Here is an 18,871-nt window from a genome sequence, read left to right on the forward strand (position 1 = left end):
AATGCATGCAAAGTCTACTTTAGAATAAGTACTATAAATGAGACTCAGAAATAAAACAAAATAAAATATTTAGATTTAAAAAACAGACAAGACAGTTATTTTCAGCTCATTGTTAAATGTTAAATAAAAAATACGTATTTTACAATATATATTTACTAAGACATGAACACACACAAAAGTACCAAAAGCTGGTACCGTACGGCACAATTTTTTTGGTTGAAATGTGAACGGAGCCCATCCCTAATAACATACCTCTCACTTGTATAGTAGAAGGTTATGGTAATAAAACGAGAAGTTTGTCAACTTTGACATTGGAGATAGCGAGAAAGACACTAAAAGATGCTTGTTTGCGTCAAACTTTTTGTTTTCCAATTATGATGAATTTTTCATTTAAACAGGAAGATATAAACATCCAATCAGTCAGCATCCCAGTGAGAGAAGACATTGTACAGTAAGTGGTTGTTTTATTATGTTCGTAGTTTGGATATCTTGCAATAATGCAACTTGCTGGATCGGCTTATCACTCAGCTTCTAAAACTTGTAGATCATTCTCTGTATTTTCAGGCTCAGAAATAAAAGGTTCTGGAGCATCATTTGTCCCAAAGTAGTTGTTGTTGGCTCTCATGAAGTCTGCCATGATTAGTAGTTGTTGAAGGAAATAGGGAACGATTTGAAGCGTTTGTAAAATTGTGTTTAAAATGTCCAAAATATGTAAATATTACATGTTATTATTAATGTGCCTATTAGTACATTACATATATACTTACTTAGTGTACTGTATATAAAACATTGATAGAGGTTTTTGGATGTCTTTTTAGCGCGCTCTGTAGGCAGAATAGAGCAGATCTCATTAACTTTATTATTAACAGACTTTTTCTAGTGTTAATTTACGATTTAGAATGCATTAAAAAAAGAAAAAACATATGTGTGCTTGTCTCACATAAGGATTTTGAATGAAATACACAATTCCAAATAAGGTGCAGTTCCCTTTTAACTTTGGGGCGCAAACATTCAAAATGGCAACAGTTCATTTAGCAGTGGTTGTGCCATGTTGTGGTTTTTAGCGCTTCCATATGCAGTTCACTGACAGATATAAGTTACAACTATATGCTACCTTGTATTAGAAATGGTAACAGCTGAGGACGCATGTGAATGTATGAGCCAGTCAGCCCCACAACAAGAGGATAGATAAAATAAGGAACTTATTGACGTCGGACTACAATGGCGGACTTGCTCAAACTCTTCGGGTAAACCTTTACCACATATGGAGATATCTGTTGAAGTGGAAAAACGTCACAAATGGGGCAAATTACAAACGGCTCGTTTGGAGGAAGAAAGAAGGAAAACAAGATTGTTTTAGTAATATCTCCGTAATGCTTCCATGGTTGGAATTCAAATTTTTGGGACTTATGTAGATCCCAAATACCCCAAAATAGGTACCAATTGGTAAGAAAAGTTAGTTTTGCTGAATAGGTCCCCTTTTAGCGATATACAGATACAGTATGTTGTTTGGAGGGAATATGCAACCTACAATATAATAATTAATTTACTTAATTACTAATATTGCGTTTTTTTTTTTATGTTAAACATTGCAGCATACAAGCTTTACAATAACAACACACAAATCCATTCCATGTGGAAGTTTCCAAAATAAAACTGCTCTTATGTAAGTAAATGAATTAGGGATGTCCCGAACAACATTTTTGCACACCGATCCGATCCCATTTTTCGGCCTCAGATCCGATCAGATTTCTAGTCTACTTTGACAATAGGTTATAGAAGTAAACATTTTTTATAGGAAGTAACAAAAGTAAATAGAATAACGTGTTTTTTTTAAAGCGTATCTTATTAAATGTTTTATTTGCTAGTATTGTTGTATATCAAATGATGAATTAAATATGTGGTGTTGAATGCTACGTACAGTTTTTTTTATTTTAACAAAATACAAAGCTTGTGCACAATAACTAAACACAATTATTGGCTACCATTTAAATGATTTGGGTTTTGCTCTCAAAGCTTTCCTGAACCCAGCGACTTACTCCCTGTAAACAATAATAAAAACAAACCCCTAAAAATATTTTGTAATAATAAGGACAGTAAAAATTAAAATATTGATTTAATCACTTTGGTATTGTTTATATACTGATACTACACAGTTATCGATGGCATTAACATCTGGATCAAAAACCCCTACTTCACATTGAAGCTTTAGTGGTTAGCTTCTTATGTCGTCATGCTCGGTGTGTGTAGCGTGCTTAGTCATTCCTTTTCCTCTAGTTCTCCAGTGATAATAATATTTGAAAGAAACTAGGTGGTGAGGATTGATATCCTAGAAGTGGATTCCATACGACGCGTTCTTTGCAACTTGCTCTCAAATTCGAGACATGCACCCTGCTGAAATTCATGCAACTCCTGCATGTGTTTAACAAGGAATCTAGAAATGTAATTGTGTCTCCGAGCGTGCATTACTTTTGAAGGAATCTTTCACGTGAGTACAATCTTTAGTCATGAACGCTTGGACACAGCTGGCTGGGCCTGGCACCTCCTCAGCCAATCAGTTGAAAAAAGGAAAATATTGCCCCTGACCCGATGCCATGATCGGGAGATAATAATAAGAAACTTAAATACAATCTTAAACAGACTTTTACAGCTTATTGTAAGTTTATACAGATATTGTCTCTGCAAACTGGATTGTGTTGTCATTTTCCACATTGTTTTCCCTTTATGATAAAATATATCTTAGGAACATTGTATAACTTTTTACACAGTACATACTAGGGAGATTCCATGTAAGACCCAGGAATATGGTATTTTCATTTTTTTCCCCCCCCCACATTTTTGGCTTTTCCGAGTCAGGTCTTGCCACAGCGAGTCAATTGCATGAATGGTTTTGGCTTAGATTTTATGCTGGACGCCCTCCTTGACGCAACCCTGGATGAAGGTTTGAAGCCCTGCCTTCTGCCATGAGAGGCAGAAGTGTGCACTATCACACCACCAGGGATATTATATTTTTCACAAGATTCAGAACAACACATCTAAATTATTCTGGGGGAAAAAAATTATATTTCTATTTTATGAGCAGGTATTGTCATTGTCAACACAAAAGAAGCTCACAAAAAACATTTTCAGATAATGAAGAACGCACAAGTTGCCATCTCTACCACAATGATGGCTTTTCTATTCTTTCCCGGGCTATGTGCTGTTAAAGGTAACATTTAAAAAATGAACTCACAGTGAAGTTGTTCTTTTATGGACCAATTTCTGTGTGAAGCGGGACATTTATATTGCTTGCGTGGCCGTGTGTGCGAATAAAAGAGCACATGACTCACTCAGCATGCCCATTCCCAGCATGAAGGCATCCATGGTGTAGGGCAGACCCCTGGCTCGCCCTCGTGTTCCTGGCGGGAACATCACCTCCTTGGGCTGGGCCTTCTTACATTCTACCTATGAAGACACACACACACACACACACACACACACACACACACACACACACACACACACACACACACACACACACACACACACACACACACACACACACAAAGAGACAACGCATTAGACTGTGTAGACACACAAGGAGACAGACCTGACAGGCCTGTCTAAGCTCTTTCAGATAGTTTTCTATTTGACTTGCATGGCCCGCGATGTGTTCCGTGGAGAAAAAACAAAACAGAGTCAATCCGAGCACCTCACATTTTAGAGGTAAGTCCCCGTGGAAAACTCACAATCATGCACTGACTGCTTTGAAGCAAAACTTATTGCTCGCTGGGCATTTGCCCAACGCTTAAGATAAACACAAGCTAAATACTTTTGGAGTACAGAGAGTATGCGAGGCAGTATTTTGCCTAATGGTTTCGGAAAATAATCAAAACCTGCACTTGGCGTCATGTCTCATGGAACAAGACAATGGTGATTTTTAGAAACGGAATGTGAGCGTGTGGGCTGCAGTCGCTCATCTCTCTTCTGCATTTCTTTCCCTCCCTCAGGTCCTCGCAAATTCAGGTTTGTTCATTTCCCTTCCTGCATGACTGACGTACCCTCCCTCCTACATGACACATATCAAATGAGGGATGTGACAAGGGCAGATGAGGAAAAAGGAGGAAGATGAGGGTCCTATTTACCACGTATCTATCCCATCCATGAATTATGTAGTGGCAGAGGTGCCTGACGAGGGTCGGCTGTTGGTTGCTCTCTGGATTGGCCGTGTGCGTCCGCCATGCTGCACAATCTATTTGCTCCATTGCCTATTTGGCATCAGCCTGTCCATATGTTTGTCTGTTTGCCTCCTGGCTTCTCCCTGCTGCCTTCGCTTAAACAGAGCATCCTCGGCTGCTGCGGTTCACATGTCATCCTGGCCGGCTGCACAAGACAGGCTGGAGCGCCCGTGCTTTGTACACCTCAACTAAGAAACAGCATGGCCTCCATACAAATAGGCGTCCTGACAGGTCAGCACATTATTATTCACCCACAACCTTATTCACACATGCACAGCACCAATGTCCATACCAGGGATGGGCATTTGCGATTCCAGGAAAAAATTCATGGACAGTTATTTTTAATACTAATCATTAAAAATATGTAGAGTCGCGGTCAAAAGTTTACATATACTTGTGAAGAACATAATGTCATGGCTGTCTTGAGTGTGTAATAATTTCTACAACTCTTATTTTTTGTGATAGAGTGATTGGAGCACATACTTGTTGGTCACAAAAAACATTTATGAAGTTTGGTTCTTTTATTAATTTATTATGCGTCTACTGAAAATGTGACCAAATCTGCTGGGTCAAAAGTATACATACAGCAATTTTAATATTTGGTTACATGTCCCTTGGCAAGTTTCACTGCAATAAGGCTCTTTTGGTAGCCATCCACAAGCTTCTGGTTGAATTTTTTATTTTTATTTTTGACTACTCCTCAAAAGCTCAATTTTTGTTTCATCTGACATCACATGGACAAAGATAATACCTTCTGAAAGAAAGTTCTGTGGTCAGATGAAACAAAAATTGAGCTGTTTGGCCACAATACCCAGCAATATGTTTGGAGGAGAAAAGGTGAGGCCTTAAATCCCAGGAACACCATTCCTACCATCAAGCATGGTGGTGGTAGTATTATGCTCTGGGCCGGTTTTGCTGCCAATGGAACTGTTGCTTTACAGAGAGTAAATGGGACAATGAAAAAGGAGGATTACCTCCAAATTATTCAGGACAACCTAAAATCATCAGCCCGGAGGTTGGGTCTTGGGCGCAGTTGGGTGTCCCAACAAGACAATGGCCCCAAACACATGTCAAAAGTGGTAAAGGAATGGCTAAATCAGGCTAGAATTAAGGTTTTAGAATGGCTTTCCCAAAGTCCTGACTTAAACATGTGGACAATGCTGAAGAAACAAGTCCATGTCAGAAAACCAACAAATTTAGCCGAACTGCACCAATTTTGTCAAGAGGAGTGGTCAAAAATTCAACCAGAAGCTTGTGGATGGCTACCAAAAGCTCCTTACTTGCCAAGGGACATGTAACCAAATATTAACATTGCTGTATGTATACTTTTGACCTAGCAGATTTGGTCACATTTTCAGTAGACCCATAATAAATTCATAAAAGAACCAAACTTCATGAATGGTTTTTGTGTGCTCCAATCACTCCATCACAAAAAAATAAGAGTTGTACAACTTATTGGAAACTCAAAACAGCCATGACATTATGTTCTTTACAAGTGTGTGTATACTTTTGACCGCGACTGTATATGTGCCTTCGGACTGACTGGCAACCAGAACATGCTTTACCCCATTTCTCACTCAAAGTCAGCTGGGATGGTACAGAATACCAAAGACAACTAAGGAAAATATACAATGAGTTAATAGTTTTATTTTTTGCTTCAGATATTATTTTAGATTATTGTTAGATTGCAGAAAATACTAAAGAACAAAGGAAAATTAACTGTTAGCTTATAATAATAGTAAAAATTGTGATTATTTCTATTACTTAAAAAAAAAAACATCCATCGTCATGTCTTTCATAATGATTGTGAACGATAGGCAAAATTCCCTAAAAAGTGCAGTTCCCCTTTAAGGGGCTGATTAAAACCAATTCAATTGATGCGTTTTTTGAATATCGTTCATTTATTTCACATAGAATATGTCCTTTAAATATTCCTAAAATGAAAAAAAAGTGAAAAAACTTAAACTCAAACTAAAACTCAAACAAAAACTCAGACATGGGAGGAGTTCGGCGAGGCCATGGAAAACGACTTCCGGACGGCTTCGAAGCGATTCTGGACCACCATCCTCCGCCTCAGGAAGGGGAAGCAGTGCACTATCAACACCGTGTATGGTGCGGATGGTGTTCTGCTGACCTCGACTGCGGATGTTGTGGATCGGTGGAGGGAATACTTCGAAGACCTCCTCAATCCCACCGACACGTCTTCCTATGAGGAAGCAGTTCCTGGGGAATCTGTGGTGGGCTCTCCTATTTCTGGGGCTGAGGTTGCTGAGGTAGTTAAAAAACTCCTCGGTGGCAAGGCCCCGGGGGTGGATGAGATCCGCCCGGAGTTCCTTAAGGCTCTGGATGCTGTGGGGCTGTCTTGGTTGACAAGACTTTGCAGCATCGCGTGGACATCGTGGGCGGTACCTCTGGATTGGCAGACCGGGGTGGTGGTTCCTCTCTTTAAGAAGGGGAACCGGAGGGTGTGTTCCAACTATCGTGGGATCACACTCCTCAGCCTTCCCGGTAAGGTCTATTCAGGTGTACTGGAGAGGAGGCTACGCCGGATAGTCGAACCTCGGATTCAGGAGGAACAGTGTGGTTTTCGTCCTGGTCGTGGAACTGTGGACCAGCTCTATACTCTCGGCAGGGTCCTTGAGGGTGCATGGGAGTTTGCCCAACCAGTCTACATGTGCTTTGTGGACTTGGAGAAGGCATTCAACCGTGTCCCTCGGGAGGTCCTGTGGGGAGTGCTCAGAGAGTATGGGGTATCGGACTGTCTGATTGTGGCTGTCCGCTCCCTGTACGATCAGTGTCAGAGCTTGGTCCGCATTGCCGGCAGTAAGTCGGACACGTTTCCAGTGAGGGTTGGAATCCGCCAAGGCTGCCCTTTGTCACCGATTCTGTTCATAACTTTTATGGACAGAATTTCTAGGCGCAGTCAAGGCGTTGAGGGGATCCGGTTTGGTGGCTGCAGGATTAGGTCTCTGCTTTTTGCAGATGATGTGGTCCTGATGGCTTCATCTGGCTCAGGATCTTCAGCTCTCACTGGATCGGTTCACAGCCGGGTGTGAAGCGACTGGGATGAGAATCAGCACCTCCAAGTCCGAGTCCATGGTTCTCGCCCAGAAAAGGGTGAAGTGCCATCTCCGGGTTGGGGAGGAGACCCTGCCCAAAGTGGAGGAGTTCAAGTACCTAGGAGTCTTGTTCACGAGTGAGGGAAAAGTGGATCGTGAGATCGACAGGCGGATCGGTGTGGCGTCTTCAGTAATGCGGACGCTGTATCGATCCGTTGTGGTGAAGAAGGAGCTGAGCCGGAAGGCAAAGCTCTCAATTTACCGGTCGATCAACGTTCCCATCCTCACCTATGGTCATGAGCTTTGGGTTATGACCGAAAGGACAAGATCATGGGTACAGGCGGCCGAGATGAGTTTCCTCCGCCGGGTGGCGGGGCTCTCCCTTAGAGATAGGGTGAGAAGCTCTGCCATCGGGGGGAGCTCAAAGTAAAGCCACTGCTCCTCCACATCGAGAGGAGCCAGATGAGGTGGTTCGGGCATCTGGTCAGGATGCCACCCGAACGCCTCCCTCAGGAGGTGTTTGGGGCACGTCCAACCGGTAGGAGGCCACGGGGAAGACCCAGGACACGTTGGGAAGACTATGTCTCCCGGCTGGCCTGGGAACGCCTCGGGATCCCCTGGGAGGCGCTGGACGAAGTGGCTGGGGAGAGGAAGGTCTGACTTCCCTGCTTAGGCTGCTGCCCCCGTGACCCGACCTCGGATAAGCGGAAGAAGGTGAATGGATGGATGAAAAAAAAGTGTTGTCAATGTAGATGCACTGCGTAATTGCTTCTAAAATGCCCATAAAAAGTGGTAAATGTCTCCTGCATGTTTGAAAACAGCATAACATGATCATGCAGTGAATAAGAGTGTCTCTGTGGTGATGACCTATATAGTACATGCAAAATCCTCATTTAAATAAGCCGGTCTGCACCACTTTTTAACTACACACAGTATTAGTCAATCACACGCAACACGCCCAATAATAGTATACACTATTTTTTGGTCGCACACACTATTTAGTGCGTGGTATTTGAACCTTAGTAAATTAGGCCCATACTACAGCTAACAACCAAACTCAATGAAGAAGGCAATGTAACTACTGTATTAGCACAGAAAGAAGTGCTGGAGCATGATGGAGCAGTGTGTACACATGATGCCCCCCTTCTAATACATGCCTGTCTAGAACCAGCCCTGCTGGGAACCCACATTTATAGCACACATCCTAGATGAAGGTGCGCAGTGACAGACTTAAGTCGGGGGGGAAAGGTTGCGTAGCTACAATCTGCGGAGTTGTACACCTTTTTTCAATTTAGCACATGAGAGACTAGGGCCCATAAAGTAATAAAATACAAAAAACAGTGCAACGAAAGTAGTACAACCCAAAGAGCAGTGGGAGTAAAGCAGTAAAATACATACAAAAGTAAGACTAAAGTAGTAAAATACAAAGAACGGTGGGACTAAAGAAGTAAGATACAAAGAAAAGTGGGACAAAAGTACTGTAGTAAAATACAAAGAACTGTGGGACTAAAGCAGTAAAATACAAATAATAGTGGGACTAAAGCGGTAAAATACAAAGAACAGTGAGACTAAAGCAATAAAATACAAAGAACAGTGGGGCATAAGTACTGTAGTAAAATACAAAAAACAGTGGGACTAAATTACTGTAGTAAAATACTAGGAACAGTGGGACTAAAGCAATAATATACAAAGAACAGTGGGGCTTAAGTACTGTAGTAAAATACAAAGAACAGTGGGACTAAAGCAATAATATACAAAGAACAGTGGGGCTTAAGTACTGTAGTAAAATACAAAGAACAGTGGGACTAAAGCGGTAAAATCCAAATAACAGTGGGACTAAAGCGGTAAAATACAAATAATAGTGGGACGACTAAAGCATTAAAATACAAAGAACAGTGGGACTAAAGCAGTCAAATACAAAGGACAGTGGGACTAAAGCAGTAAAATACAAAGAACAGTGGGACTAAAGCAGTAAAATACAAAGAACAGTGGGACTAAAGCAGTAAAATACAAATAATAATGGGACTAAAGCAGTAAAATACAAATAATAGTGGGACTAAAGCAGTAAAATACAAAGAACAGTGGGACTAAAGTAGTAAAATACAAACAACAGTGGGACTAAAGCAGTAAAATACAAATAATAGTGGGACTAAAGCAGTAGACTAAAGCAGTAAAATACAAATAATAGTGGGACTAAAGCAGTAAAATACAAATAATAGTGGGACTAAAGCAGTAGAATACAAATAATAGTGGGACTAAAGCAGTAAAATACAAATAATAGTGGGACTAAAGCAGTAAAATACAAATAATAGTGGGACTAAAGCAGTAAAATACAAATAATAGTGGGACTAAAGCAGTAAAATACAAATAATAGTGGGACTAAAGCAGTAAAATACAAAGAACAGTGGGACTAAAGCAGTGAACACTTTCTTCAATAGATGCTGTGCTGTGCTATTAAGCAGCACTTCCATTTAAAAGTGGCTAAAGAACACAGTTCCCTCAGCCACTTGGCTGCTGTCACAGCAACTTGTCGCTGTGGTTTGACATAGTGCTGAAAAAAAAACCTTAGATTGGACTTTGCAACTGTGCGAGGACAAACATGTCCGCAAGAATTCTCCAAACAATGTTAGGGACTTCAGACGGCTGACATAGCAGCTGGGCAACAAAGAGCGTGAAGATCTGCCCACACCATACACATGACGGTGTTTGATCGGCCTTCTCCAGTAGCCCCCATCACATCCAGTATGCGAGAAAGACAGAGCCAGGTGTGAGTCATGCCTACACGCTCTCAGACACCGGTCTTTGATATCTAAATAGAGGGCTCCTTGTCATGGATTGTGAAGCAGCCAGTAGCCAGGCTCTGGTGTGGCGTGAGTGTGTGGGTGTCCGCCTGCTTCAAACACTCAGGAGTGTGTGACGGAAGGAGGTGGGAGATTTCAAGAGATAACTAAGTCAAAGAAGGAGAAAATAAAAGCGATGATAATGGAGAACTGTAAGGCTGCAGCAGTTTGGAACTAGGAAATCCATTAGGATTCTGCTGTCCCAATGATGGCTTGGGGGACTTTTTAAGAGCTCTAACAGTTATTGTGTATCATGATCTATCATTTAGATGGGAGTTATTCAGCGAAAGTGTTCTTGTCAGCAAAAGGGAGACCCCAATAACCTTCCCTGTCTTTACTGCCGACAAAATACCGGTAACAACGTTTGTGCAAAGAGGAGACAAACGCTCACACGTGAAGACAACTTGTGAGACAGCTGAAGTAAACGTAGGGTTGACAAGAGATGGTTTCCTATCCTGGTGCCTCTTCTGTTGTGAAGTTTGAATAAGCATCTTAGGACATTGCGCATGATCAGAGGGTTAAAACGGAATTTAAAAAAACCCCACAAGTTTAAGTTCAAAGGACTGGTGTGCACGTTGTTTTTTTATATATACCAGCATTATTTTATACATACAAGTATTTTTTAGATTTACCAGTGTTAATTTTGTTGACTAATTATTTTCATTTTATCGTCAACCACCTATTTTCCCCTGACCAAAATAAGACGAATAAAAAAATGCTTGTTGACTATGAGGATAACACAATTAACTGACATTGTAACCGACTAATTAAAAACGAGGCGAAAATGTTGACGGAAACATAATTCCATCATATTTAATTTTGTTTTGTAGATGGGTGGGACAAAGTTCAGAATATATTCAATCCAGTGACGTGCAGTCAGGGGAGGCTGGTGAGGCGGGGCCTCACGTGGCATCATGGAAAGAAAAAAAAAGTAAAAAGAATTTTTTTTTAAAAAATTGTTATATGTATCCAGTGATTATACTATGAAGTTATTTTCCATTTAACTTCACCAGTTTTAGATTATTTTTATTCAAAATCGCTGAATTTTCACATTTGCCGTTCAAATACTGAGAAGAGACTTGCGGTGAGTCACCAGCCAGTTGAGGCACGTCACTGAGTTGAGCCTCACCATGGATTGCGCAATGACTCGGCTAACTGCTGGCCTGCTGTGCAGTGAGACCGTATTGCTATATGAATTATATTATACATTTCCATAGTTTAGTTAGCTGAGGTACATAATGTACAGTGTATTTTGTCAACAACTGTATGTGTGTAACGTATTTCTTGTGCTGAGCAATCATAAAACGGCTGCAAAAGACGCACTGTGTGAGGCTCGCAGTAATCCCGCCTCCTGGTGGTAGAGGGCGGTAGCGATCCCAGAGATCATTCTTGCGACTACTCGGCTGCAGAAGAAGTGACAACAAGCAGCAACAGTTAGCAGCGATCGTTTATTTTTTCCTTTTGCCTGGACTATTAACATGGAGGATTACATATCTAAAATAAAACAGTTTTCTAAACTGGACTTTCAATCGAAGCAGGAGGTAATAATTAAAGGATCATCTCCATCTAGACAGAAAGATAAGGAAGACTTCTATAAACAAGTTATCAATGCTTTTGTTCAAAAGGAGCTGCGCAAGGACTTCATTTATAAGTAAAGGTAAGACCATAAAAACGTTTTTTTTTTAATTAAATGTGCTTTTTTGTGTGCTACAGTTTGTATGTGTAAAGTTCAAGTTAAGTTAAAGTACCAATGATTGTCACACACACTCGGTGTGGTGAAATTTGTCCTCTGCATTTGACCCATTCCCTTGCTCACCCCCTGGGAGGTGAGGGGAGCAGTGGGCAGCAGCGGCGCCGCGCCCGAGAATCATTTTTGGTGATTAAACCCCCAATTCCAACCCTTGATGCTGAGTGCGAAGCAGGGAAGAATGCTGGTATGAGCTTTTAAACATAACCCGTTAACTGCTGCCAATCAAATGGTGAATAAGATACTCTTTAGGGTTCATATGTTTGTAAATCTGACTGTGATGAAGTCAGTGCCTCACCAGCCATGAACCTCACCGCACGTCACTGATTCAATCACAGCTCTTTAACAGTTAGCTACGAAGGTGAGCCAATAAGATGCTTTTACTTGTGAGACAAGGAAGTTGGATTTCTTAACACAAAAACAATAATCTGTGGATTGAACATGTTCCACATCGTAATATGTGTACACCTGGGAGATAATGAAGAGGGCACATTTTATTTGTAATGCTATATGATGCTGAGTCATCTTGACAGCTACACAGCCGTAAGTTAAACTCTATGTATTTGACACTTTCTGTTCTCCTGGGTTCATGAACAAATTATAATGATGGCATTCATCGTAACTCTGTTTCACAACACAAACACATACCTGATTTGCCAGAGACGAAGCATAATAAAATAAAAAAAGGGCCTGAAAGATACATTTTGGCATTGACCATGCTACTTTTGTGTTAAACAAATGCTCTGCATGTAGTATAATTAAAAGTGCTTTCAAATAAACATTAAAGAGGCCTTATCTTTAAACTTGATATTTTAGTCGACTAAATTCACTGTGATCTTAGCTGACTAAAATATTATGTAATTCCATTAACTAAAACTGGAAACTGAAACTAAATCAATTTAGATGAATGAATTAGACTAAAACGAAAATACATTTTTGTCAAAAGAGTATGACTAAAACTAAATAAAAACCTGCTGTCAAAATGAACACTGTTATGTACTTTGCAGTTGAGAGGAGCCCGATGAGGTGGTTCGGGCATCTGGTCAGAATGCCCACTGGACGCCTCCCTGGGGAGGTGTTTAGGGCACGTCCAACCGGTAGGAGGCCACGGGGAAGACCCAGGACACGTTAGAAAGACTATGTCTCCCAGTCGGCCTGGGAACGCCTCAGGATACCCCGGGAAGAGCTGGACAAAGTAACTGGGGAGAGGGAAGTCCGGGCTTCTCTGCTTAGGCTGCTGCCATCGCGACCCGACTTCGGATAAGTGGAAAAAGATGGATGGATGGATATACTTTGTGTGGAACTTTGCCAAGTCTATTCACTGATCACACATCTCTTGTGAATATTGCTGTTCAATTTTTTGTTGGATAGAGGAACATTAAAACATTGAATTGTTGGAAATGTGCATTCAAAAGTTGAAAGTTGACCAAATTAAGTTCACCTGTAAAGGTTTTAGTGCATTATGGGTGTCATGATCCCACAGCCTCCATGTTCTAGTGTTGTGTATCTTTTCCTGTCCTGGTGCTCTGATTTTGGTTTTACGGTACTTCCTGTTGGGTTTCTTGTTTTGCTGCGCCTTCACTTTCTGTTTAGTTGAAGATAATTTTTTCATCTGATCTTTTTAAGAAAATCTATTTTTACCTCAGTTTAAAATGATACTTTATTGTTTAGTCTGTCTAATGACTTTGGTTGTCTGCTTTTTCTGTTTGTGATGTACAGACCTTTCATCTTAAACCATTTTAAAGGACGTCATAAATAAAGTTGGTAAAGAGTACTGTAGTTTCTTGCAAGTGCACTTATTTTCTGTATCTAATCAAGTCTATTTAGATTCACCTGTTGCTTCTTGCCAGCGTTGAAATATTGCAAATGTGCATGAGTTACTCTGCTGTAGCTAGCAAAAGTATTTTGTTTCTGCAGTTTTTTTCTCAAATTCTTTGACCTGCACAACACTATTTGTCTCTGCATCCTGGGGTCATGCCAACAACCACCATGCGCCATTGTGACATTAAGTTTATCTTGAAAGTTTACCCCAAAGTCGAAACCCCTAACTTCTTGTGAGGAGTCTATTCAAATGTTTATTTCACAGCACTGAAAGGTTGTGTATTTATTTCCATTTGCAACTTCATTCATTTATGGTTAATAATACCACAACAAAGACCCAAGGTGAAGCCTCGTTAAGCCACTATGATTCCTACCTGTAGAACAGCCTGCCGGAGAACCTCAGGAATGCAAGAGACCGTTTATATTTTTTTTTATAAAAAAGGTTAAAGAACCACCTTTTTAATTAGGTTTATTTAAATTATATATTTTTTTAAATATAAATGATAAATGGGTTATACTTGTATAGCGCTTTTCTACCTTCAAGGTACTCAAAGCGCTTTGACAGTATTTCCACATTCACCCATTCACACACACATTCACACACTGATGGCGGGAGCTGCCATGCAAGGCGCTAACCAGCAGCCATCAGGAGCAAGTGTGAAGTGTCTTGCCTAAGGACACAACGGACGTGACTAGGATGGTAGAAGGTGGGGATTGAACCCCAGTAACCAGCAACCCTCCGATTGCTGGCATGGCCACTCTACCAACTTCGCCACGCCGTTCTTAAGTTCTTAATTTTTATTTTGTTATTTCACATTTTTATTGCTATTATTAGTAATATTAGTCTTACTATTTTAGGGTTTTATTAATTAGATAATTATTAATGTTTTATATATGTTTTAAAAATATTGTTATCATAAGTTTTAGATAATGTAAATGTTTAGGTATTCTCCAGTGTGGACGCCTCAAAGGTGGTCTTTTCCTCAATCCTCAGTGCCATGCCATGTTTTGTTAATTTCATTAGTGCGTTTCCCTGGAATATTATACTTCAACAATATGCCAACATTAAAGGCCTACTGAAACCCACTACTACCGACCACGCAGTCTGATAGTTTATATATCAATGATGAAATCTTAACATTGCAACACATGCCAATACGGCCAGGTTAACTTATAAAGTGACATTTAAAATTTCCCGGGAAATATCCGGCTGAAACGTCGCGGTATGATGACGTATGCGCGTGACGAAGTCAGAGTAACGGAAGTTATGGTACCCCGTAGAATCCTATACAAAAAGCTCTGTTTTCATTTCATAATTCCACAGTATTCTGGACATCTTTTGCAATTTGTTTAATGCTCAATGAAGGCTGCAAAGAAGACAGTTGTAGGTGGGATCGGTGTATTAGCAGCGGACTACAGCAACACAACCAGGAGGACTTTGTTGGAGAGCAGCCGCGCTAGCCGCCGACCTCACCTTGACTTCCTACGTCTCCGGGCCGCCAAACGCATCGGGTGAAGTCCTTTGTCCTTCTGCCGATCGCTGGAACGCAGGTGAGCACGGGTGTTGATGAGCAGATGAGGGCTGGCTGGCGTAGGTGGAGAGCTAATGTTTTTAGCATAGCTCTGTGCGGTCCGGTTGCTAAGTTGCTAAGTTAGCTTCAATGGCGTCGTTAGCACAGCATTGTTAACCTTCGCCAGCCTGGAAAGCATTAACCGTGTATTTACATGTCCACGGTTTAATAGTATTGTTGATTTTCTATCTATCCTTCCAGTCAGGGGTTTATTTTTTTGTTTCTTTATGCAGTTAAAGCACGATGCTATCACGTTAGCTCGTAGCTAAAGCATTTCGCCGATGTATTGTCGTGGAGATAAAAGGCACTGAATGTCCATTTCGTGTTCTCGACTCTCATTTTCAAGAGGATATAGTATCCAAGGTGGTTTAAAATACAAATCCGTGATCCACAATAGAAAAAGGAGAAAGTGTGGAATCCAATGAGCCAGCTTGTACCTAAGTTACGGTCAGAGCGAAAAAAGATACGTCCTGCACTGCACTCTAGTCCTTCACTCTCACGTTCCTCATCCACGAATCTTTCATCCTCGCTCAAATTAATGGGGTAATCGTCGCTTTCTCGGTCCGAATCGCTCTCACTGCTGGTGTAAACAATGGGGAAATGTGAGGAGCCTTTCAACCTGTGACATCACGCTACTTCCGGTACAGGCAAGGCTTTTTTTTTATCAGCGACCAAAAGTTGCGAACTTTATCGTCGATTTTCTCTACTAAATCCTTTCAGCAAAAATATGGCAATATCGCGAAATGATCAAGTATGACACATAGAATGGATCTGCTATTCCCGTTTAAATAAAAAAAAATCATTTCAGTAGGCCTTTAAAACATAACTTTTTGTGGTCATAACACAACTATTTTCTTTAGCACGAACAAACAGAATAGAGAAAGCCTCCAGTTATGACCTTTTCAATACATATCTCAAACATATTAACCTTGTAGGTAAAATGCAAAGGTGTGGGCGAGTTGGACTGGAAATGACTGTCCTTCAGGGACAAGTGTTGTGGGCGTGTGGTGTGTGCGTGTGTGTGTGTGTGCGTGTGTGTGTAGAGGGGGAGGTGGAGAGCTATTAGCTTCAGTAGTGAAAGGATCCATCAGTAGACTGGCAGGTTGAAGAAAATGAATTTTGTCATTTATTGTGTTTCATTTAATACAACTCTCACTTTCACCTCCACAGTCAAAATAGACTGCATGGCCGGAAAATGTGATAGCGGGGAAAGTGGAACATTGCAGGGATTATCAGAAATATGTAAGGGTGTCCTGATCCGAAATGGATATCGGTCTAAAATCAGCATAAAAACAAGTATTGGAGGATATCGGATTGTATCCAAGATCTTAGATATAAGCTCCGATACAAGCAGTCCTGCAGCACATTTACTTGTGCAAATCTAGACAGTTTACATCTAAATGTCTTCCAATAAACACAAAGAGTTGGTCTTTTGGGGTATTTCTATGAAGTGGTTTATAAAAGGTAAACATGGTAGGCTATTGGCTACTAAGAGCTAGCAGCTCCACAACAGCTAAGCACACAATGGCACACAAGCTGAACATACATAAGTGTCCTAATTGAACAATATTTTAGTCTAAAATAATGGTCAGTACATACAAGTATCAAATAATTATATTTGCATATTACTTACATATACAAAGCCTCCAAGCAGAAGCGTATTAGAAAGTGTCCGGTAACAAACTACTCACACACATAATAAAGGTGATTAGTTTCCCAACTCTAAAAAAAACACAAAGAAAGAGACCACTAGTTTGTTACCTGCAATTTTTAACTGCACCATAACCGAGACGGCATACAAAATCTGGGGCAAAGTTTTGGTGAAAAGTGAATCTTTCCAAAAGTTGGACAAAGGTACCACTGTACTTGGATACAGCCGCTTAAAGATAGGGGATTGTCATATCATCTTAAATTGGATGTCGTCGAAGTACCGGAAGTACATTATTTTTATTTTATTAAGTTGGATTACAGACGGGCAGCACGGTGCCACAGGGGTTAGTGCATGTGCCTCACAATACGAAGGTCCTGAGTTCAATCCCGGGCTCGGGATCTTTCTGTGTGGAGTTTGCATGTTCTTCCCGTGACTGCGTGGGTTCCCTCCGGGTACTCCGGCTTCCTCCCACCTCCAAAGACATGCACCTGGGGATAGGTTGATTGGCAACACTAAATTGGCCCTAGTGTGTGAATGTGAGTGTGAATGTTGTCTGTCTATCGGTGTTGGCCCTGCGATGAAGTGGTGACTTGTCCAGGGTGTACTCTGCCTTCCGCCCGAATGCAGCTGAGATGGACTCCAGCACCCCCCGCGACCCCGAAAGGGACAATCGGTAGAAAATGGATGGATGGATGGATGGATGGATTACAGACTTTTTTTGATGGGAAATGATGGTTTCATTCTAACGCTCTGTGAAATTAGAACTACTCATGTTGTTACTTATGAACTCCTTGTCCGACAGTTACTTTTTCTTAAGAGACTTCAAATACAAAAAATAACAAAAATGTTCGCTGCAGGCCACACCAGGCTAAATTGGGGACTTTAGCAGAATTATTTTTCGAGGCATCCCATTAAAACATTTTTCACACTTTTTATTTTTGTAAAAAAACATTTTTAATCCAATTTGAATTGAATTTGATGCTTGTTTTGTACTAAAACAAATACATGAGAAACCAATTGCTGAATAAAAAAATGTGTGTGCAAAAAAACAAATTTATCATCATAAAAGCATACATTTATAATCTTTCCAAAATCAACTCCTGCAGGCAATCGCGGGACCTTGTGGGGAAATTACTTTGTGGGCAAATACTGTATATTCATATCAATGATGGAGCAGGAAGGTGCATTGTCATTCGTTAATTGACATTTTACTGTACGTGCTTCACAAAAAATAGAGCCCCACAGAATGTGATCTACATGTCAGGGGTGGCCACCTGACAAGATTATTAGGATCACTGAATAATGAGACAAAACAGAGAAAATTACATGTTTTAATACTGAAGTGAAATATTTCGAATCTGTGGTGCATATGGTTGATATTTGTTATGCATGTTTTTTTTATAAGCAGAAGAATATGTGGCAATTTTAAGGACCAAGCACTCCCTTCTGTTCTACCATATTCCAAGATAATAATATCCTCAAACACACACAAAGAAACACATTCCAAAGTGACGCCATCATCATCAGGCTGATGTTCGATGGCGTCCAACACTTGTGCAGGTTTGAACACCGTTTGAGGTCTTCGCAAATGTCCCAAACTAAGTGTGCAGCAGACTTTACAGCCTTCACAGCTCATAACTCTCCTTCTTCTTCTTGAAGTGTAAACATCCTGTTACTTATAGGCCAAGATTTGCAAGGCAGCACTCCAAGTGGAACTGACTCCTCCAAACATTGCCCCTTCTCCCTCATTAGGCACATGATGTACAAACACTGCTGAGCATTTCCATTTTCCAAAAAACACACTATGTATTTTTCAAGGCACTTTCAACAACACAATAAGCTCGTTTCCTTGTTATGGAGGTTGTCATACAAATATAGTGATGATACACTTAGTCTATGGCTTTAATGATTTCGGTCCGAAAGGCATCTTTGCAATGGAAGAAGGCTTAGAATTATTGTACACAC

At 40.7% G+C, this 18,871-nt stretch overlaps 1 protein-coding gene across 7 annotated transcripts in view; it reads right to left on the bottom strand.

The window, feature by feature from the left end:
• The window catches only part of msi2b (musashi RNA-binding protein 2b), a 699,967-nt gene that overhangs the window by 144,140 nt on the left and 536,956 nt on the right, over window positions 1-18,871 (bottom strand). For all 7 annotated transcript variants that reach the window (XM_062048056.1, XM_062048052.1, XM_062048055.1 and 4 more), the window contains one exon: window positions 3,330-3,444. In XM_062048056.1, coding sequence (XP_061904040.1) covers window positions 3,330-3,444 — 115 coding nt within the window. The remainder of the gene's footprint in view (window positions 1-3,329; window positions 3,445-18,871) is intronic.

The sequence above is a fragment of the Entelurus aequoreus genome, linkage group LG05, assembly GCF_033978785.1.
Source record: "Entelurus aequoreus isolate RoL-2023_Sb linkage group LG05, RoL_Eaeq_v1.1, whole genome shotgun sequence".
NCBI classification, from domain to species: domain Eukaryota; kingdom Metazoa; phylum Chordata; class Actinopteri; order Syngnathiformes; family Syngnathidae; genus Entelurus; species Entelurus aequoreus.